This window comes from Carassius auratus, chromosome 16, assembly GCF_003368295.1.
Source record: "Carassius auratus strain Wakin chromosome 16, ASM336829v1, whole genome shotgun sequence".
NCBI classification, from domain to species: Eukaryota; Metazoa; Chordata; class Actinopteri; order Cypriniformes; family Cyprinidae; genus Carassius; species Carassius auratus.
In genome coordinates, this window is record NC_039258.1 from 24,549,639 (window position 1) to 24,572,841 (window position 23,203).

At 42.5% G+C, this 23,203-nt stretch overlaps 1 protein-coding gene across 1 annotated transcript in view; it reads right to left on the reverse strand.

Annotated features, from left to right (window-relative positions):
- Window positions 1-23,203, reverse strand: part of LOC113116593 (threonylcarbamoyladenosine tRNA methylthiotransferase-like) — a 157,639-nt gene that overhangs the window by 125,075 nt on the left and 9,361 nt on the right. The window contains exons 2-3 of the mRNA XM_026284832.1: window positions 11,082-11,178; window positions 6,784-6,832 (exon numbers count right to left, since the gene is read on the reverse strand). Coding sequence (XP_026140617.1) covers window positions 6,784-6,832; window positions 11,082-11,178 — 146 coding nt within the window. The remainder of the gene's footprint in view (window positions 1-6,783; window positions 6,833-11,081; window positions 11,179-23,203) is intronic.

Sequence of the window (23,203 nt, forward strand, 5' to 3'; positions counted from 1 at the left end):
AGCAAAAGATCATTATCCTGATCACAGCAATGCATCAGGGACCCAAGCGTGTACACTAATTGCATCATGTGAAACATCTCAATATAGTCTAAAGTTAGCATAATTACCCCATGCTTAAAGAAGCAGAATGCATCAAATCATTCACTCTCCATTTATAACTGCCAGGATAAATGAGATTTAGCTGTGTGCATAAATATATTTCAATAAAAGATGAAAATGAGCATCTCGTCAGTAATCTTGGATGAGTATTTCTTCAAACTCAATGATGAGCGGATCTCAAGAGCTCAGCTGTCTATTCTCTTTTTCACACTGAAAGAGCAAAATAAAAATAAATCAAACACAGAAGCTGAACGGTTGGATCCATCAGTGATGAAGGTGATCATCAGCAGAGATCTGATGAGGGAGAGCACATTCATGCGGGTCTTAGGGTACCCCACGGCAACCCTAGTGTGAATCGAGGAAAAGACCGACTAGTGTAAAGACCATCGACTCTACCTGTGCGACTCCACCGAGCAAGGACACCGACAGGGCACTTGAGTATTGCTTTTCTCTTCTTTCTTTACTTTTTGCATAGCTTGTTCTCAAGTACTTATTTCTTACACTTGTAGTCACTATGTGCTTTTAGATCTCTACTATCACTACTAACACTCGGAGAGCACGCTACGTACGTCGCCGGAAGGCCTGTCTGACAAACCTACGCCATGTCCCTCTGACCTCTACTACTACTTCTCTCTATTCCAGTTGGTCTCTGGAGCTGCCAGTCTGCAGTTAACAAAGCAGACTTCATTTCTTCTATTGCTACTCTTTCTGGTCTCGACCTCATGGCACTGACTGAGACTTGGATCAAACCTGAAGATACTGCCACCCCTTCAGCCTTCTCCACTAATTTCACTTGTTCCCACACTCCTCGTACCACTGGGAGGGGTGGAGGTACAGGTCTCCTTATATCAAAAGATTGGAAAATTTGATCTTCAGCCATCACCTACAGGTACTGGTTCATTTGAATCACATGCCATTACTGTAACCCACCCTGTTAAAATTCACTTTGTGGTCATTTATCGTCCCCCCGGTCAATTGGGAAACTTCTTGGAGGAGTTGGATGTGGTGCTATCAAACTTTACCGTAGATGGTACTCCTCTGGTACTGCTTGGTGACTTCAACATTTACCTAGATAAACCCCAGGCTGCTGACTTCAAAACTCTGCTCACCTCATTTGATCTCAAGCTAGTGTCTACTACAGTGACTCACAAATCAGGCAAACAACTGGACCTCATCTACATGCGCTGTTGCTCTGTGGACAACTCTTCAGTTGCTCCACTGCACACCTCTGACCACTTCCTCATTACTGCTAACCTAGCACTTACTCCTGAAGTGGCACACACTCCAACGCACGTCACCTTTCGACAGAACCTACGCTCACTCTCTCCATCTCGCCTATCTGCTGTGGTTTCATCCTGACTTCCTTCACTCTCTCAGTTTTCTGCTCTGGATACAAACAGCGCTACGGACACTCTTTGCTCCACTTTAACATCTTGCCTGGGAAACTTTTGCCCACTGTTGTCTAGACCAGCACGCACCGCCCCATCTGCCCCCTGGCTGTCCAAGGTTCTCCGTGAACATCGCTCTAAACTCAGGGCTGCAGAGAGGAAATGGCAGAAATCAAGAAACTCTACTGACCTCAGTGTGTATCAGTCTCTCCTCTCTTCCTTCACTGAAAATGTCTTCACGGCTAAAACATCCTACTACCACAACAAAATTAACACCTGTTGTGATGCTCAGACACTCTTCAAAACTTTCTCTTCTCTTTTTAATCCGCCGCCACCACCTCCTCCATCGACTATACAGTGGACGACCATGCAGTTTTCTTTACAAATAAGACAAGAACCATCAGTGACCAATTCTCCACACCGCAGACTGAGGACAACTTCACAATGACCGACACACGCTCTTTCTCCTTCTCCCCACTCTCAGAGATGGACGTTTCCAAACTTCTCCTGTCCAATCATCCTTCTACTTGTCCACTTGATCCGACCCCCACTCACCTCCTTCAAGCGATGTCTTCTTCAGTCATTCCTTCGCTTACTCACATTATCAACTCCTCTCTTCACTCTGGAACATTTCACTCAACATTTAAGCAAGCTCGGGTAAGCCCACTGCTTAAGAAACCATCTCTAAATCAAGCACTTCTTGAAAACTACAGACCTGTATCCCTTCTTCTATTCATTGCAAAGACACTTGAGTGAGCTGTGTTTAACCAGCTTTCTATGTTCCTTGTACAGAACAACCTCCTGGACAGCAACCAATCTGGCTTCAAAAGTGGCCACTCAACGGAGACTGCTCTGCTCTCGGTTACTGAAGCCCTGCGACTATCAAGAGCAGCTTCAAAATCCTCGGTAGTCATCTTACTGGACCTGTCTGCTGCTTTTGACACTGTTAATCACCAGATTCTCCTGTCCACCCTCAGAAAGATGGGAACTGCACTCCTGTGGGTTAAGTCCTACCTCTCTGACAGATCCTTCAGTGTGTCTTGGAGGGGTGATGTTTCAAAGTCACAACACCTTGCTACTGGGGTTCCTCAAGGCTCAGTACTTGGACCACTTCTCTTCTCCATCTACATGACATCATTAGGATCTGTCATTCAGAAGCATGGCTTTTCTTATCACTGCTACGCTGATGACACCCATCTCTACTTCTCATTCCAGCCTGATGACCCGACGGTAGCTGCTCGCATTTCAGCCTGTCTGAGTGACATTTCTAGCTGGATGAATGACCATCACCTTCAGCTTAACCTTACGAAGACAGAACTCCTGGTGATTCCAGCTAACCCATTGTTTCATCACAACTTCTCTACAGAGCTGGGTTCATCAACCATAACTCCTTCGAGGACAGCCAGAAACCTAGGAGTTGTGATGGATCATCAATTAAGCTTCACTGACCACATTGCTACAACGGCCCGCTCCTGCAGGTTTGCCTTATACAACATTAGGAAGATTAGACCCTTCCTGTCAGAGCAAGCAACCCAACTTCTTGCCCAAGCTCTTGTTCTCTCCAGACTGGACTATTGTAATGCTCTCCTGGCTCTTCCTGCATGTACTGTCAAGCCTCTGCAGTTGATCCAGAATGCAGCAGCGAGGGTTGTCTTCAATGAGCCAAAAAAAGCTCACGTTAATCCTCTCCTCATCAGGTTACACTGGCTACCAGTAGCTGCTCGCATCAAATTCAAGGTACTGATGCTTGCCTACAAGACGACCACTGGCACGGCACCAACTTACCTAAACTCACTGGTTAAATCTTATGTGCTCTCCAGAAGTTTGCGCTCTGTAAGTGAACAACGCCCTGTGGTGCCATCCTAAAGAAATTCAAAATCACTCTCACGGACCTTTTCCTGGACTGTGCCCAGCTGGTGGAATGACCTCCCAATCTCAATTCGTACAGCTGAGTCTTTACTCATTTTTTTTTTAAGAAACATCTAAAGACTCATCTTTTTCGCCAGCACTTAACCAACTAATACTAGCACTTTTCCTTCTTTTCTGGTCTTTTCATTAAACAAAAAAAAAAACCTGGCTATGCGTTCTATACTAGACTAACTGAGACTTGTCATGGCGCTTGTATACTGTTGTTATTCTCTTGTTGACCGACAAGTTGTTGTTCTCATTTGTAAAATCGCTTTGGATAAAAGCGTCTGCTAAATGATTAAATGTAAATGTAGATCACGAAAGGCTCTGATCTGGTCTTTAGCGTGCAGTCGGTCATGATCATTTATATCCATCCACCCTGAAGACATCCGTCAGTCCCTCACCCAAACCAACACTCAAAACTGAGCAAGACCCGATGTCATCATTCACGAAACACCGCTCTCTAGAACTAAACAAGTCTCCCATCATCCTAGGAAAGGTCATTCAGTTCAGTCACATGACGCAGAAGACTGTGAGGACCTTCTCATACTTTCTTCAGTGATTCAGACACATTCGAGGAACATCAGGCATCAAATTGTTGTGACACAACAGATCTGCTGTTTTACACTGTGCTTGTTCCAGTGTATTCTGGGATTATGTTCACAGTGAAGAACATGTGTAGAGTGGACGTCACGCTAGGATTTGACCAGCACTCTACCCAAAATTCCACTTTTTCACTGGAGGAAGTGTTATTATGGATAGTAGACTATGTATTTGAGTTAAAAGCGTCTTAATGCTGGATTTTGTTTTTTCTTCTCCAGATGTTCACTGATGGACTGGAGTTCTGTGGATTATTGTGATGTTTTTAACAGCTGTTTGGACTCTCATTCTGATGGCACCCATTCACTGCAGAGCATCCATTGATGAGACACTGATGCAGTGCTACATTTCTACAAATCTGATGAAGAAACAAACTCATCCTGATCCTAATTTTCCATCAGAATGTTAAATTTTTTTCTGGACTGTTCCTTGAAGTGTCTGACACACAGTGAAGGTTCACAGCTGATTTGAGCGCAGCAGGTACTGATGTGGATCTGCTCCTCCTGTCTTCCTGTCGCTGTGGGGGCGAGATGCTTCTTCCTCTTTCATGCGGCTGTGGATTGATCAAGTGGACAGAGAGAGGCAGCGGTCAGCCTCCGGTCTCCTCCTGATGCTCACAGCAGGAGATCTTCACCTCCACGCCTCTGATCAGATGAACAGAGAAACAGCCAACTCCTAACTCCTGCTAACAAGACTATTTAAAAATCTCTAGTTTTATCTACAGTGTTGAGCAGCGTTCTGCTGCAGCTGTTCACAGAAACAAAGAGCTATATCTGTGTGTGTGTGTGTGTTTGTCTGTGTGTGCGCGTGTGCTCACTCATGAAATGCGGCTCTAAGGCCCCGTCCACATGGAGACACGTTTCTGTGAATACGCACAAATTTTTTATCAGAAAGGCGTTTCGCCCACACGGACCCAGCGTTTTCGTAAGGTGAAACCGCTATTTTTTGAAACCGGGTCCCAAAGTGGATAAATTTGAAAACGCCGTCTTTGCGTTTTCGTCAGGACGGCTAATCCGTATATTTCTGAAACGATGACGCCATCAGCCCACGTCTCCCCCCTAGTCAGACAGCTCTACGTCACGTAACAGCAACAAAAACATGAACAAACACTGAACGATTGTCTTTTTATTAACTAACATTAACACAGATTAATAAATGTATTATTCCATGTTCATTTGTGTACCACGCGCAAGGTTTATGAGTATAGTCCAAGTCTTCTGTTTCTAGTGTATCTCTGTGGCAGAATTACAGCGCCACATACTGGTCTGGCATGTATGCTACATCATTATCCGGTTTTCGTGTAGACGCGGATATTTCTTGAGACGAGGAAAAAAAAGATCGGATTGGGGTAAGCTCCTTCTCCGTGTGGACGGGGCCTAAAGTAACCTGCCAAAACACTGAGCACACAATCAACATTTTGTTAGATGTCTTGTCTCTCCAATGGTGCAGTGTTTCTTCATCATCATCATGTTACTTTGGGACAGACAGTTGGAGCAGAAGAGAAAGACGAGCAATTGATCATCTTTGTAATAATTTGCACTAATAAACTGATAACATTTGAAATGTGTATTGAAGTAAAATGATGAAACATTGATTTCAGTCTGTACTCGAACATAAAAATAACAAACACCCTTCTTCTTCTTCTGGGAGTCCATCATACGGTGTATCCTTTGATTGCTAAAGAGCCATATCCACTCACACGCACACATAAACTACTGTCACAATACTGGGCAAAAATGCTAGCACTGTAGCTTTAGTTAGCAGGGGACCATTCCCAACAATTAGGGCTGGGATAAAAGATTATTTTTTAAACGATTAATCTAACGATTATTTTTTTCGATGCATCGATTAATTAACAATTTTTTTCAGACCGTTTCGATTATCTCCCCATTAATTGACTACTAACAATTTATACATGTTGATTTACATATCTGAATGAAAAAAAAATGAATTCCTTGACATTGCAATATATGTTTATTGCTCTTAAAATTACAAAATAAAAGACTGACTAAGAAAGCATTACTTTGCACTTGTATAGAGATAGCATTTAATAAAACCTTGAAGCCTTGAAAACACATAGCTTACTGAAACAAGCTTACTGAACACATAGGGCCTAGCTTACTGAAGAAAAGTTCTTCTTTCAGCTGAAAATAACAACAACTTGATGTCTAGCATTCAATAAAAAAGGTCACCCAAAATACTTGTTTAGAGCAATTGAAAGAATACAGTAACCAATGTAAGCTTGAGGGCTTTAAGCTAATACAGAGAGTGCTTTTCCAAAAAAATAAAAATATTAACAGTGGGAGCCAGCAGCCTGTCATGGAGAAAAAAAAAAAATCCACGTGATACTTTGGTGTTTCGCCCTTTTTCTATCGTGTCTAATGGTTTTGATTAATATGCACGAGGGAGAGAGAGAGCAAGAAGCGCTCGTGTAGTTTGAAGACTGTGAGTGCGCGCGCAGCCGGGGCTCTCTCTCTCGTACTGTCAGGCGCAGCAGTCATTCACTCACCGATCAAATAAGGCTTTGACAGCCGCCAAAAAAAAGATCAATGCAGAAAAACACCTGGATTGGTTATATAACGTTGGACAGAATGTTGATCCAGCCATCGCGTATATTCAATGCACATAAGGTAAACATTTTGCAAACGTTTTTTAGAGGCATAAAAACAGGTCGACGAATCGATGCGCATATTTTGCATCTGACGAGCTCAGAAGAGAACACAGAGACTCAGATGACTAAACATGCACAAAAAGGTGTGTTTGTTTGTGTGTGGTGTGTGTGTCTGACCTTTGATTGCCTCGTCCACGACCTCCACAACTCGATCGATCTGCTGGACCTACAGAGACACAGAGAGACGCTGTGAGAACTCATCCAGAGGTCAGTCATGTGAACGCCTGTCGTGATGATGTAGAGACGGTGACACGTGCTTCTGCTGTCATATGAACCCACTACAACTCATTAAGACATACCGTATTTTCTGGACTATAAGTCGCACTTTTTTTCATAGTTTGGCTGGTCCTGCGACTTATAGTCAGGTGTGACTTATTTATCAAAATTAGTTTGACGAACTGAGAGAAAACATTAGATTCCTCTGGCGTCTGGAGACTGTAATGTTTTCTCTTGGTTCTAAATAAATGCGTCTTATAGTCCAGTGCGACTTATATATGTTTTTTTCCTCGTCATGAACTATTTTTGGACTGATGCGACTTATACTCAGGTGTGACTTATAGTCCGAAAAATACGGTATGTCTTTCATCATTAACATTAATTTAATGTGATTTCTGCTTCTAATAGTATAATCGTGTTCTCACACACAACAGGGCTCAACATGAAGCTTTGACATGTGCTTGTCCTTTGGTAAAGTAAATCGGTCATGCACTTGTCCGAGTACAAAAGTTACTTGTCCATGGCAAAAAAAAAAAAAAAAAAAAAGATAAAAAATCCATTCTGAAGTTTGTTGCTGATTCTTTAATCAGGTTACTTGTGGAGTTGGACAGATGACTCGGATCAAGCTCCAGGCACTGCTTTCAATGATTATATTAATTACGAGGCACTTGAGAAGTTGTCTGAAGGCAGAACCGATAGATGTGTCATGCATGTGTGAACGGATGAGGAGATGAAGGATGGTGATGCTCTGCAGACAGATGTTTCTCTACACCTGTGTCTGAAACACCTGTAATCTGGAACTAAACTGACCTTGTTCTAGGTTTGGGCTGATAGACCATAGTATCATGAATCAACAATAGTCAGAGATATCGCCTGTGACTGATGCCTTTGACAATATCAAGACCATTAATACTACTACTACTACTGCTATTATCAGGCTAGCATTATTATCTAATTAATATTAGGGCTCATTTGTTCCATCAGTTTTATTGTTAGGTGTTTGTGTTGGTGAATGCATCGGTCAGTCATCGGTCAGATGGAGATCTGTTGTTCAGAGCGTGCTCTTCATCATTAACAGCTAAGGGAAGATGTGTAAATAAAGATTCCTTCATCAAACAGTGTGGATAGCTTCACTGATTATAACAGTTTTATAAAGTGCATAAACTCACACTAGACTGAAGTCAGTGATGTTCTTCAGTAGTGTACAGTAGATGCTCGTGTTCTGTAGCTGCTCCATGAATAACCGATGAATATCATAACATCCATATGCTACTTGACTAAAGAGATGTAACAGCTAATAGACAGACAGACAGGACGAGATCAGCTGATTCCTCAGAGCCTCTTCTGCACATCCACACATACGTCACCACTGCTTCCAGTCTAACCCACGGCGGAGAGAGAAAGAGTGCACTCAGGAGGAACGGCACATGGAGTGAGAATAAAGAGCCTGTACTGCTCAGAGTCGGCTGGAGGCAGCAATCTTTCCTCCGCTGTGATCGTTTCTGCATGGAGGACTGAGATTGCAGGAGCAGATCTACAGTATTAAAGGGTCCATTGTGAAGCACACCCCGCGGTTAAATGGTCGACCCGAGGCAACCGGGGCCATTAATTCAGCTGTACTGTGGACCGAGAGACGGAGCGCAAAACACACTGGAACAGAAATCAATTCTGCCCTAATGGGAGCCCAATCTCAGCCCAGATCCACAGCGGGCCGGCTCTCAGCGCAGCTCTCCAGAAGCACGTCAAAGAGCCAGAAGAAAGGTAATTTTATTGAGTGGACTCTTTCATGTGCTAGCAGAGATGTTTGGGAGCAGCAGGAGGGCGGTGTGTTTAGCATCACAGGCGTGTTCCTCCCTCCGCTGCAGTTTTGTGCTTTTAATCCAGCCCTGGACAGAAGAACTTCAAAATCCGATGTGATTCCCCACAGCTATCGTTTTTAAAGCAAACTACTTGAAAGCAACGAGGGACGAGCCGTATTCACAAGGAAGTCTGTTGTCTAGACGAAACAAAGAAGTGCTGAGGCAACTCCATCAAACGCTGAGACCTCTGACCTCCGGACCGATCCGGACCGATCTTGTGTTTGTCTGGGTGTCTGTGGAGACTGCTGCACCGTATCATCTGCATGCCTCATGTGCCCTGTCCTGAGCCCTGACAGAAGACCGTGTGTGGATCTGGACCGTCGGTGACCGCTGTGCTGAGAGATGGACGCGCTCCTTCACAAAGCCTCAGTCTGGATCTGAACACAGCAGGAGGAGCATCACTGGAGCTGATGGATTCTGTCTGGAACCGTGACACCATTACTAACATTACTAACCAGCACCATTTAGAGCACGGGTCTCAAACTCAGTTCCTGGAGGACCACAGCTCTACACAGTTCAGCTCCAGCCCTAATCAAACACTGATCCAGATAATCAAGCTCTTCAGGATCAGCTTCAGAGCAGGTGTGACAGACTCACCGTAGGAAGAAAAACACTACCTTGTAAATGCAAAGTATAACACACAATACTGTTTTCCCTGATTATTTGGGACAACCCCTAATTTACATGTTTATTCTTGGCTACACCTTCAGTCAGAACTCAACACACACCGAAGGACTTACTAACATTAATGAATGAGCATCTTAATTCAATATTATTGTGAGGTCATGATCCGATATATGCCATGACCTCACATTATTCACACCGGTGCGTCTCCTCATTCAGGCCGGTTCTGGTGTCACAAAAGAAGGATATGTGCAGTGTAATAGAGTCATCAGAAATATGATCAGGCGTGACCTACAAATGTCAATAAAAATATAATGCACTGTTGCTGATTTGCCTAATTTGATATCTAGCCTCTGCTTCAGGATATTCTCACACACCATCAGAACCAGGGTCTGTATACTGTAGTATAACTCTAGTGCTCCAAACACACTTCACATTCACTGTAATCTCTTTCAGACTGCACACAAACATTAAACACTCATTCACATCATCAACACTCATGCATCCGTTTTCTCCTACGCTGCTGCTCCAACATTGCTTTATTAATGAACTGTTAGAAAAGTGGGAACTGATATGAATCAAAAGAATAGAATTATGATTCATATCTGAGCTCTATGAATAAGGTATCAAACTGACGGTTTAAAGCACTAATAATGTAGGTCAATGACTGTTTACATGGACCCTGTTAATGAGATTATGAGATTTTGGAAATATTGTGTTTAAACTTTACTGCAATCTCAATAATACGATTAAACTCATAATCACATTAACCAGAATAATACAGGCATGTGAACACCTTAAAGGTCCACTGAAGCACTGTTCTGTGTTGACACTTCACCTGAAACAGGAAGTCAGAGAAGCCCCGCCCCCTTTTAAAATAGCCAATAGCATTTAGTTTATATCACAGTTACAGGTTGATAATTCAGAATTCAAACGTGTTCATTAAGTTTAATCTGCACCGACTCGAGCATATGATGTGGAGTCTCTGGACCGGAGCAGACGGGGTGTGTGTGTGTGTGTGTGTGTGTGTGTGTGTGTGTGCACAGTAATATCATCCCTCCTGAACACTCCCTCTCAACAGTGGATCAGCAGTACATCTCTCCTCATCTCTCCAGACACAGCTCAAATTCAGTCCAAGCGCTTCTCGACTCTCTTTAAATCTGAACCAATCCAGGTCCGTTTGTTTGCACAGCCATGTTTTATTAAAGCAGGCCCGGTTAGACTCAGTGCATTCATTACTGAATCATCTCCTTCATAATCATGAATGTGATGGGGATTGCACACACACTGTTGGACAGCAGACCATAAATACTGTAATTAAATAAAAGCACAGCTGCTGAATTACTAGAACACAGATCTGATCAGTTCTCCACAAACACACACATCCTCAGAGACTCAACGGCTCAGTATGCAAAACACTGGCTCATTTGCATAAGCTGATTTTTCCAACGGTAAGACCAAACAATCATCTCCCACACGTGTGACTCTGACTCGGTGCCGGATTCCAGCGTTAACTAATGCAAATATGAGCTGAAAACAGCTCCTTCACTAAAACACACAACACAGACCATCATCAGCTCCAGTGTGTGTCTGTGTGTGTGTGTGTGTGTGTGTGTGTGTGTGTGACTGTGTGTGACTGTGTGTGACTGTGTGTGTGTGTGTGTGTGTGTGTGTGTGTGTGTGTGTGTAACTGTTTGTGTATGTGTGTACGCTCACCCCGATGATGCTCAGCTCTTTCAGGTAGTCTGACCTGGGCTGAGCCTGTGGCACACATCCAGCCAGAACCACCTTCTTATTCTGCTCCTGCGCTTTCCTGAAACACACACACACACACACGGTCAGCATCAGTCCAGCGGTCCACCCATACCTGTAGCACTCCACACTAACAGAGCTTTTATCATTTTTAATAAAATATTAAATAAATAAATTCATTTATTAATGCTGTCAATAGTTAGTAAATACCACATTAAAGACATGAACATATAGCCTTCAAACATTGCTTCATTTAGTAAACACTGCATAAAAGATGAAAAGATGAAGCTGAAAGTCAGACAGCACACGAGGAGCAGAGTAAAGCACAGATCTACTCTGGATCACCCAGCTCTCATCACTCCTGATCCTGGAGCTTTCACTAGTGTCTATGATGATGATCAACCTCCAGACAGATCAATCTGAATCTGATGGGGCTGGCTGTTCAGTAGCACCAGTTCTGACATGCTCCGAGTGAAAGTAATCAATCGTGTCTCATTCGCTGAAGGATCTCTTCTCTTCACTAAAGTTAAGATGTTCTCCTCAATCGAGGAGCATCACTGCTGCTCTTCCTCTGATCTGCTGGAGTGCACACAAACTACAGTTGAACCACATCCTCATCACACGTGCAGAAGTGGCTCAAAAACACCCCAAATAAACCCAAACACTTCCTGACCAGAGCACACGGCACGAGAGTGAAGCGTACAGTGAGCTACAGATCTGTCACGCTGATGAGAGGAAGACTGATGGGAAGTGTGTGTGTGTGTGTGTGTGTGTGTGTGTGTCAGTGTGTGTGCGTGTGTGTGTGTGTCTGTGAGTGTGTGTGTGTGTGTGCGTGTGTGAGTGTGTGTGTGAGCGTCTGTGAGTGTGCGTGTGTGTCTGTGAGTGTGTGTGTGTGTGTGCGTGTGTGAGTGTGTGTGTGAGCGTCTGTGAGTGTGCGTGTGTGTCTGTGAGTGTGAGAGTGTGTGTGTGTGTGTCTGTGTGTGAGTGCGTGTCTGTGAGTGTGTGTGTGAGCGTCTGTGAGTGTGAGTGTGCGTGCGTGTGTGTGAGAGTGTCAGTGTGTGAGTGTGTGTGTGTGTGTGCTCTCTGAATAGAGACTGTTCCTCAGATGACAGCAGGTTCATGAACTGTACCAGGTCTGTACTGCTAATTAATTATGCAGGACTGTCAGGGGCTCAAAAACAGTTCTTTTAAATATGTCTCTGATAAAACACAAGCAGTTACATGAGATATTCAGGTGACACAACAGTCCTCAAGTAAAGTGTCGAACGTGTTCAGTTTCTCCTAGAAGAGTAAGGTTTGTTCGGTGCAGGACAGGCAGCTTCACACATTCAGATCGTTCAGATCAAGCTGTAACTAGCGCTGGATAAATATACTGAATGTATACTGAATGTCAGTGAACGACGGCTCAGATAACTGTATGGTTTCATCTTCCAAAATCACTTTAAATAAACTACAAGAGTCAACAGGCTTTTCAACATCCTAAATATTGCTAAACAAGCACTTTTGTATTTTGTTTCTAACCTAAATCTTCTGACAAGTCTCGTCTGTCTCGCTCACTCTTCTGGTCATTCGGCTGGACTTGTTCCTCACTTGATAAATAATCTGCTGCAGTTGATCTGTGATGCGACTGTCTTTCGGTGCACTGCATTTAGCAGCCGCGTTCAGTTATTAATTGAAGTGTCTGTCCTCTAACCAAAATAAATTTCTACAAAAAATGTTCAGTGGAGCTGGGGGACAGTGCCGTGGTGGGCAGAAGATATAACCGGTGTTGCAGCTTTATCAGTGAAAACACTGTGCATCGCAGCAAGCCTAAGATCTACAGACGGAGGGCCTACAGGTTAACAAAGGTGGTCAGAGAAGTAGAGGAATGTAAATGCTGCTGAACAGGTACAGTTAACAGACCTGGACAGAAATGGATTTCTACTGAAGAGCTGGTCTTACTCATAACTCATCCAACTGCAAAGGAGCTGAAAGCATTCAGATGGCCACCCAAGCTCATAGAAGTAAATACACTGGCCATTGATCCTGACATGATCCTGCACTTTCCCATCAGCCCACACAATTTAGATTCACAAACATAAAAGATTTAGATTTCCTATAAAGAATAAATCCACCATCTGGAAACGATGTCTTCTGGGCGTCCCTGGCCTTGAGTGAAGTTCCTGCGATAGATGCAGCAGGATCCCAGAGGAGCCGATAATCCAGAGGACAGTCAGAAATCCAGGTCCTCTCACGAACAACAGCTTTAACGCTGATGTAAGGAAAGCCTGAGCGCTGGGCAGCCTTGTTAAACATCCAGCGAGGCACAGCTGCTCAGGAGCATGACAGATCTCAGGCTTTGAGCTTCATGGCTGCAAGGACACAATAAGTGTCCTGAAGAAGAGCTTCCCTGAGAGGAGTGGAGATTAGACGAAAGTGCAGACACCATCTTTATCTCCACGTCTGAAGACTTGTGTGGGAGAGATGACAGGAGCTTCAGGAGCAAACCTGCACACATCTCAAAGGATCATCTCTCTGACCAGATCAGAAAGGGGAAGGAAACTATTGAAAAGGAGAAAAGTTTGTACTTTTTCCTGGCAGATTGCTTCTCTGTGCGGGGTCAGATTATTTTTACACCGGTGTTTGAGGAGAGGTGATTCCCTCATGTACTAATGGTTTCTGACAGAGGACACTGCTCAGCGTCCTGTCGACACACAGAGACTCGACGGCAGAAACCAAACCTCTGCTGCTGTCCTCCATCACGGAGTTAATTAATAATGAAACTGTTCAAGCAAATTAAAGAAACAACTACATTTAAAAGAAATGAAGAATGTCTGAACCCCCAGAGTTTGACCAATGATGGTACAGTCCATTATCCTCCGGTGAGGGAACTGAAGCCCCGCCCCTCCCTTTGATCAGTGACCAGAGACTCCAGGACTCAGGTGAAGTACAAACGAAGAAACAATTATTTATTTATTTATTTATTTTTAATGAATAAGGACATTTAAAAATAACAAATGGCGAATTCAAACATTAACCAATAAAAAACAAAGTAAATAAGAAAAATAACCAAATAAACCCGTAATAGTGTCTTGGCTACGCACCAGTCACTTTAAGCTCTTCTATATGACTTGCTGTCCGCAGCATATCCAAAAAGTCATAGTTAGTACATCAAAAAAATGTACTAACACCGAGCATCCTTAACCCATTTTCTGAGCCATTGAAATGCAAGTAAAAGATTTGAAAAGAAGTTCAAAGAAATGACCTTGTTATTGGGCAAAGCGGTTACAAATGTAGTTCACACAAAAGAGCTAACAGGCTCTTCAAGGAACAACATTTGGTGGAGGTTAACACTGACACAGGTATAATAAAAGCTTGTCATATAAATTTTATCACCTCAACTGCACAGTAGTCACACATGAATGCATTAATTCCCCTACAAAATCTACAAGAGCCTTAATCCTTATAAAAGCAAATGTCATCCGCTGACATCCGCCAATGTCACAGAAAATCACATCTCCATATTCATATTCACAGCAACTTGTGTACAAACAGAGGCTCATGGGAAGAAAATATTAAGATTTAAATAGCACCGTTGGCACACTGCATTTGCTTAGTTTGATGGTGATCTTCAGCAGAATGACTGTCTACGGTTTTAAAGCATTCGATCTAGTTCACACACAGCCGTGGTTTCTCCTTTAATCAGGTTTACTCTATTTGTTATCTATCACTAATCAAGTGCTGCACACACGGTCATATGATGATCCAGTACAGTTATTCTCAAACACACGGATGGCACGCATTAACTGTATCAGAGTTTCTACTCTTTTTCCAGACATCAGAACAGCATTAGTTTGACATTACAGTCAATTCTTGAGTCGTTATGTGCGTCTAATGTTTTTCTGTTTTGTACAAGGTTCATACCTCTCTGTTCACACAATACAATCATTCACACATTCATATCCATGCACTTCTGATATTTGATAAGACTCTTAATTTGATAAGCACTTATTAAACATTAGCCCTCATGTATTATTATACAGTAGAACTGTGCAGTGTTTCACCAGCTCTTGATTTTATAACATTTTAATTGTAATTTGATTCAATAATTGATCATTTGGGTTTACACTAGATCAGGGTTCCTCAATTAGTTTTCACAGAGGGACAAATTCTGCCAACAATACCAAGCCAACGGCCACTGACCTATATATATATATATCTTGATAGCAAAGATATTTAATGCTAAAGTATGAGGCATAGGCCTACGCTGAGTTTCATTTACAATGAGATGCGCTCTAGTTCACAGTGCAGTGCAAGTGAATGCAGTGCGCTGGTGCTTCCATGTCACGGTTATCATTGTCTGCTATATTTGCTTTTTATTTATTAAAATACATGCAATTGGTTGATGAAACATTTATTAAAATTAAGATAAAATTTGTACAAAACAAAATTCACTTTTAAGAAAGGTTTTCTACAAAGCAAAATTTTATGAAGTGGTAAAAACCATGTCTCCCGATATATTGCGCATCTTATGATCTTATCTAAAAAATGAAAATAATTTTTTATAAAAAATGTTTGTAAAAAATATTTTAGTGACACGGTTTTGGCGGTTATAGAGTTCTAATGACGGTGTTCAACTATAACCGCCGGTCTCACGGTTATATACGAACCGTCACACCCCTAGACAGTGGTACGCTCAGGTGATGATTATGTGCTTTATTCAATGTTAATGGTGTCTAGAGTTTAATTATTATTTTATGTGATCTTTATAGCCATAGAGAAAGCAAACAATAGATATTTGACCTCAGATCTTGAAGATAAATTAGGCTAAAGCATCCATGACGAAGATGGTATCACTCTCTCAGATCTGTTCAGTCCTCTATTCTCAGTGTCCACTCTTCTTTACTTCACACTTGTCACGTTGTTTCTGTCTCACCGTATCTCTACAGCGGACGTGACAAGACATTGCAAATCAATTGAAGGTTGTGTCAGCACGTCATAAATGGAGTGATTCAGCAGTTCTCTGTCGGGGTAATGTCACGCCGCGCTGCATCCAGTGTACACACTTATTATAGTAAGTTCTGATGTATTTTGTTGAGTCACGCCGAGCCGCTCGCGTCCGCTGTAGACACAATTTAAGCATCAGTTTCTGATGCGTTTGGATTTTAATGACACATTGTTTGAAAGTAGTGCACGCCAAACATTTTTCTCTCACGGGCCGGCTACAGAGGAACTGCAATATATGGACAAAAGTACTGAAACACCTGAACTTTAATGACATCACATTCTAAATACATAGACACTACTTTAATTTGGAGACGGTTCCCCTTTACAGCTATAACAGCTTTCACTCTTCTGGCAATGCTTGATCTCACTGAGCTCTTCAGAACGGCCCATGTTTCACAGATGCATGTCTAGAGATTTTATACACCTGTGGCAATGGGACTGAAACACCTAAATTCATTAAGAGGTGTCCCCCAATACTTCTGTCCATATAGTGAATATCAGGTTCAGCATGTTTCAATGTTTTCTTGATGGAAACAGTTTCTTAACTAATGCTGTAAACTTCACAGGGAACCCCGTCAGTTGGTACATCTTATTAATATAAAGATAAAACAAGGGGAAAGAATAAAGGAACACTCCACTGAGTTAAACAGTTCAGTTTCACCATTTTCAAATCCATTCAGCTGAACTCTGGGTCTGGCGCTAGCACTTTTAGCTTAGCTTAGCATAGATCCCTGAATCGGATTAGACCATTAGCATCTAGCTCCAAAAAGTCTCTATATCTTTCCCATTTAAAACTTGACTCTTCTGTAGTTACATCATGTACTAACTCTGACGGAAAATGAAAAGTTGAGATTTCCCAGGCTGATACGGCAAGGAACTATACTCTCGTTCTGGCGTAATAATCGAGATACTGTACTGTTGTACCGTGAGTGATGTTACACAGAGCCTGAACACAGTCCCAGCTAACACACACTCTGTGTTCAGACTGATCTGATGATCGATGATGACTGATGATCGTACAGGAGAAGAGCCTGCGGGACATTACAGACACTGATCTACAAACCAGACATGTTCAGAAGGATCTAGTACCATCTCAGAGCCTGGAGCCCATCTGGATGAGGGATCAGACCTCTTTACAGCTTCTGTGCAGAATCAGCACTGGAGGAAACAAACCTACACACACACACACACACACACACACACACACATCTCAAACAGAGCCTGCCATCTTCTGGCTCCAGTTCCTGGCAGAAATAAAGGAGTCTTGACTGAAAAACATCAGTGTTGTGTGGGTCAAAGGCAAAACCAGGCTTGTTTGCAGGATCTCGTGCCTCAAACGGAGGAAAACAAAAGTGAAGGAGATAAGGCAGAAAAGGTTTTATGGCAAATAAAAGAATGGGGCCGAGAGCAGCGGGGACACACGGGCCCCGCAGAGAGAAACTACAGACTCATTAAGGGCAAAAATAAGAGCCATTTCCCAACTTAATTTCCCCGGCTGCTATTTCAGCATAATGTTGCGTGGCTTATCGTTGCAAGCTCCTGTACTGATGCACTATAAAAGCCTCTCATTCTGAGCATCATTATTTATTCTAAACAGCATTCTTCTAGAAAACACGCTGGAAAAGCCACACAAAGCCGGCTGCCTAATTAAATTGCTATTCAGTCGCTCCCTGAAATTAATTCATGCAATGGAAAACTGCATTTTTCTCTGCAAATGTGGGGAGAGGCAATTAAAAAGACAGTTCAAGGCAAGGTTCATTACATTAAAAAAGGAGAAAGAAAAGAGGCGAGAGGGAGAGCGAGGAACAACGAGATGATTTAATAAAGACAGACTCGAGAAGCCACTCTTGTTAGGAGCAACACTTATTTTTCTGCAGGATAAAACTCCCTGCGCTTCTGATTTGCAGCTCATCTCTGCTTTCACACGTCCGTCTCTGATGATTCCTTCCAGTAAATATTCAAGTGCTGCTGACTGAAACCTGACTATCACCAGACACCGACTCTACAGCAGTTATTCCATGAGCATCCCAGCTGGAGTCACGTCCGTCCTCTCCAATACAGCACAAGACACTGCCGAGTCATTTAACCTGGGAAACTCAGAATCAATGTGTTAATACCATATCTGTAGTAGGGTTATGTTGAAGAGAGATCGTCTGCACACAGCACAGCTCTCCACGGGACGGAGGCAACACTGAGAATTACTACAGGAACAGATGGAGGTCAGAGGTCAGCCAAACTCAATTCTGCTCTCTGGCACGAGTCAGAGCACATATTACCCCCATAATTCAACAGCACCTTCTCCAGCAGCAGACGTCATGAAGCAGGGAATGATGGGACAAGACTCCTGCAGTCACACGCTGTGAAGAGAGAGCTCCAAACAGAGATAGCTGATGTTTAGCTGTGTTTCAGTGTCAGAGAGATCAAATACAGAGGAGAGTATTACATGTGTACGCTGTGAATACTGTAATTAAACGACAATGTCCAGGAGAGGCGAAGGATCCTGAGAGCAGCTGACACTCATCGCACATCCATGTATTTAATGAAGAAGAAAGAGCACAGAGTGACGAAGGAAATCTGATTAATACGCCTGAAACCTGATTCTGACGGGCCAGTCATGGTCTGGTGTTTGTGGGTAATGATGCTAATTTCATTGGTAAATGTCTGAATTTGTCATTTTAGAAACTGTGAATATTGAGGACAACAACTCCCCTCAAATGGATATTTAATGTTCATGAATGTAATGATTTGGGAAGAAGCCATGTAATCCGCAAATGTTTGACCAAATTCATATATTTTTGAAGAACTGTAAACCTATTGAAAGCACAGTGCGGCATGGACAGACTTGTGTCTGAGGCAGAAGAGTGGGGGTGTGGGGGTGTGTTTCCTGGTGTGGGGTGTGGGGGTGTCTGGGGGTCGCCCCCTGCAGGCAGCGGTGGAACACAAGCGGATGGGAATGAGACGATCCAGAGGAGATGCTTTCATTAGCTGAAGAACATTTCTGATTCGGTCTGCACGGGCAGCATCTCTCCCTCAACGCTTCAAGCTACTTCTCATTAAGGCCTCGTTTGGATTCGATGAAATATCCCCTCATCACCTTTATTCATTTTTAATTGAGTCAGGGAGGAGGTTTTTCCCACCCACTGCTTCTCTGTGCAAAAACACTCCTGTTTTATTTTTTAAGACTGCATTAACCTGACCTTGTAAAGGCCTCTGAACACCCGCTGAGGAACAAATGAGATTCAGATGCAGGACACCTGAGCCTCTTTACACACATCCTTCTCTAAGCATCCGGAGGCTGATCCTGAACGAGCGCTCGAGAGCGTCAGACTCATAACGAGTCCCTGCGCATGGCTCCAGCTGTGAGAAACACCCGTCTGAACAACAGAAACACCAATACAACCATTAACAATTCATGAAGAAGCTGGGGACGGTCATCTCAAAGCAGGAGATGGAGCTAAAGAAAGACTACAGAACGATGATCGTCCAGATGAAGTGAACTGAAGATCCACAGAAGCCAGCAGGACGAGATCAGAAACCAACAGGACCCTAAAGATTATAACAGAAACAAAACATGCATTCTCTGTTTCTACAACACGGCAGCATTCAAGCGTTTCCTTCACAGGTGACTGCATGTGTGACCTGTGCTCGGATCGGTCAGTCCAGTGGTGATCTAACACCAGCGGTCACTGCACAACACCAGAGACCAACCACGAGAGCCACTGTGAAGGATGACGACAGTGAACTAGTGATCCACCGAATCACCTCATTAAGGTCATTTAAGGTCCTGGACATCTGTTGACTCCCTCAAGCTGGACATTTCCAAGCATGCAAACACAGCTCTTGTCTACATGAGGAGAAAAGACCAAAACTGTGTCATCATAAAGTTTCTATAATACATGAAATAAAACACCGAGAACAACAGGATCATACACCGTTAATAAAGCACTCGAAACAAGCTCAGGATGCTCCACCTGACACACATGCACATATCCTGCAGTGACTGTCTGATCTGCTGGAGTTACTGAAGAGGGATTTAGGGTGCACTGGAAGTTTAGTCTGAGAATGTGTTCCTCAGCTCAAACATGTGAACCAGTGGAGGACAGACCATGCGTGTGTGTAAACGTTTCACTGCAGTCATAAAGCATCATCAAGAGAGAAAATCAATCCCTGTAGTCCTTCACAGATACGGCTGCAGATCTCTGCCTCTAATGGCTCCACTCTGAATGAATGAATGTGGACCAGAGGAGACCAAGCTGCCTTCTATGAAACTCATTTACACGTCATTAGAGCGGACGCTAACTCACACGGGTCTGCGATCAACCGAGGGGGACGCGCTTTAATTGCCAGTCCAATTAGGAGGTTTTTATCATGGCTTTCAGAGCATGTTTCACACAGCAGGACCACCACGTGTAATTAAAGACATTCACAGGGCCTTAAACGAACTGTAGTCAAATACAGGAGGACTGTCATTTAATAACTGATAACACTCATTTTAGTCTGTTAGTGGAAAGCTTTCAGAGATCCCACCCTGAGTAAACGCATTCAAGATTACTCTGAGCTAAACCGCATCGTGACGGGATGCTAGGAGATCAGAAGAGCAGCACAAAGAGAAGAAAAGAGAAGAAGAAGAAAAGAGACGCAGCTGGGTTAGGGCTCACTCCACATGATGCTCCTATGCCTCCCAAACGAGTCCAAACACAATCACAGCAGATTCTCCTCGCTCTCACAGTCCTGTACTGAGACTCTTTCTGTCTCCTTGTTGAAACACAACTGACGGCTCCTGGATGAAAGAAGCGAGAGCGAGAGCTGGACGATGGAGATGATGTCTCTGAATCACAACAGATGTACACCAGACACTGATCACCGAGTAACTTCACCTTGTAGAGAACTACTGTGAGTACTCAGACTCATTCTCCTTCCTCTAAAGGGGAACCCTCAAACAAAAATCTAATCCAGGATTGTCTAGTTTAAATAGGACCGTTCCTCAACAGCGGACTGCTCTGATATCCATTAGTAAATGGAAAAGCAGGGCTTTCACTGACACGGGGTCCTCGTATAACCTTGTTAAATGATCATCTGTGGAGAAAACTAAAAGCAGCTACAGATAAACTGAACCACTGGACTGAAGGACCTTTACATGGTGGTGCCAGACCAGCTTTAGGATGGACGGGGTAGACGTTATACTTCACATCACACCTTGTACTTTACCTGCTGGTGTTTTATCTGTCTTCGTCTGCTGTTATTGGACTTGATTTCCTATTTTTCAGTGGAATGAAGCTGAATGTTATGAATCATATGTTATGAATGTATTGGTTTCAGGATGAGAAGGCTGCCTATATTCAGCTATAGCTCCTTGTCCAATAGATTCTTTGGATTTAGAGGAATCAGTGAAGTGTCTTGACCCCATCATCCATGATGTTAATTCAACAGAGTATGAAAAACAGCATATTCTTGCACAAATAGATGCAAATGCTGATGTTTCACTACAAAATTGGGATGCACTAATGTGCTTCTGCTTAAGATTTTTCTGACACAAGAAATGCAGTTAACACTTTCTATGAAGCCCGTATTTATAATAGATTATAAGAGGATTCTTAAGACATTATAATGAATGCATAATGAATTATATATTTTTTTTATGTATATGTTGTATCATCTCATTTATATTCATAACAACCGTTTTAATATAATATTTTCTTATTTGTGGTTATAGCTTTTAAGAGTATGGTGATTTTTAACACAATGAACACATTGCATCAACTTTCACAATGAATTATATTTCTCATAGTTATAATGTATTATACGTCTCATATATTTCCATTGTTCTGAAGCTATTTAAAGCAGTCAAAGACCACTTATAAATAATAGTAATAGTAATAATAACAAGTTTTTCTCTCAAACAGCCCTAAGATCAGATATCAGATCAGATGAATGTGGAATATGAAACATTTGCTTTGAACTATTTTTATTGTAATAGTTTGCTTATTTTGATGTGACTCTTTAGACAGCTCTTGATGATTAACTCTGCAACTATATCAACTAGCGGTCACTGGAGTATTAGCATGTCTGCTACTGTAAATATACGCTAACACTTTATTTTGATGATCAACCAACAGATAAACTGACTCTAAGTGTCTTTGGAAGTACATCGTATTCTACCAAACTAGATTCTACCATTCTTGAGTATATTAATACTGTATTAGGGCTGTCACTTTTTATTCGATATTTGAATATGCATTCAAACATGCCATGAAATATCCGTAATCGAACTATAAATAGAATATCCGGTTTTTAAACTGCCATGTGTAGCACATTTTTTACAGTCTATGATTAGACCGTTTGTTTTTTATTTTATTCTCTGCCATGTTTTATAAAGCATTATGCATTCATTATAATGCCTTAATAATACCCTTATAATTTATTATGAATACAGGATTCATAGAAAGTGTCACCAAAGTGCTTATTAAGCAAAAGTCTTATGTTTTGTCTTCTAAACAGAGTTTGATGAAAGAACACATTAGTGAGATGTTGGAGAATAAAACCATTGAACCCTCATCTTCAGCCTGGGACGCTCCTGTGATTATGATACCTTAAAAACAGGAGGACTTAGATTTTGTGTTGATTATCAGAAATCAAACTCTGTTTCTAAATCAGATTCTTATCCATTACAGGTTATTCAAGAAATCCTGGAAACATTGTCTGGAGCAGCATCTAGCTACAGAGACTGATCAGCCAGATCTGATCCCTGGACCTTACACACAAGTCACATTCAACAAGAAAAAGATACGCGTGTATGAAGATGAAGATTTTCTTGCAGATTTGATTTGATTTGATTCACCATTACTTGTTTTGGACGTCTTTGCATCTTGTGCAAATCCGTTTCTCAAGTTAATCTGAACAGCGAGAGAAGAGAACCAGCCACATTTAATGACAAATCCAGATCATTCCAACTCCAGGCCAGGGATTCAGCCACATTCAGTCTGAAGGCTGGAAATAAATACACTGCTGACACACTGTCAGGCCAAGCAAGCCAAAGAAAGATTACAGATGATTACATTTTGGCACAAATGTCCTAACCAATAACCTGGGCAGAGAACAAG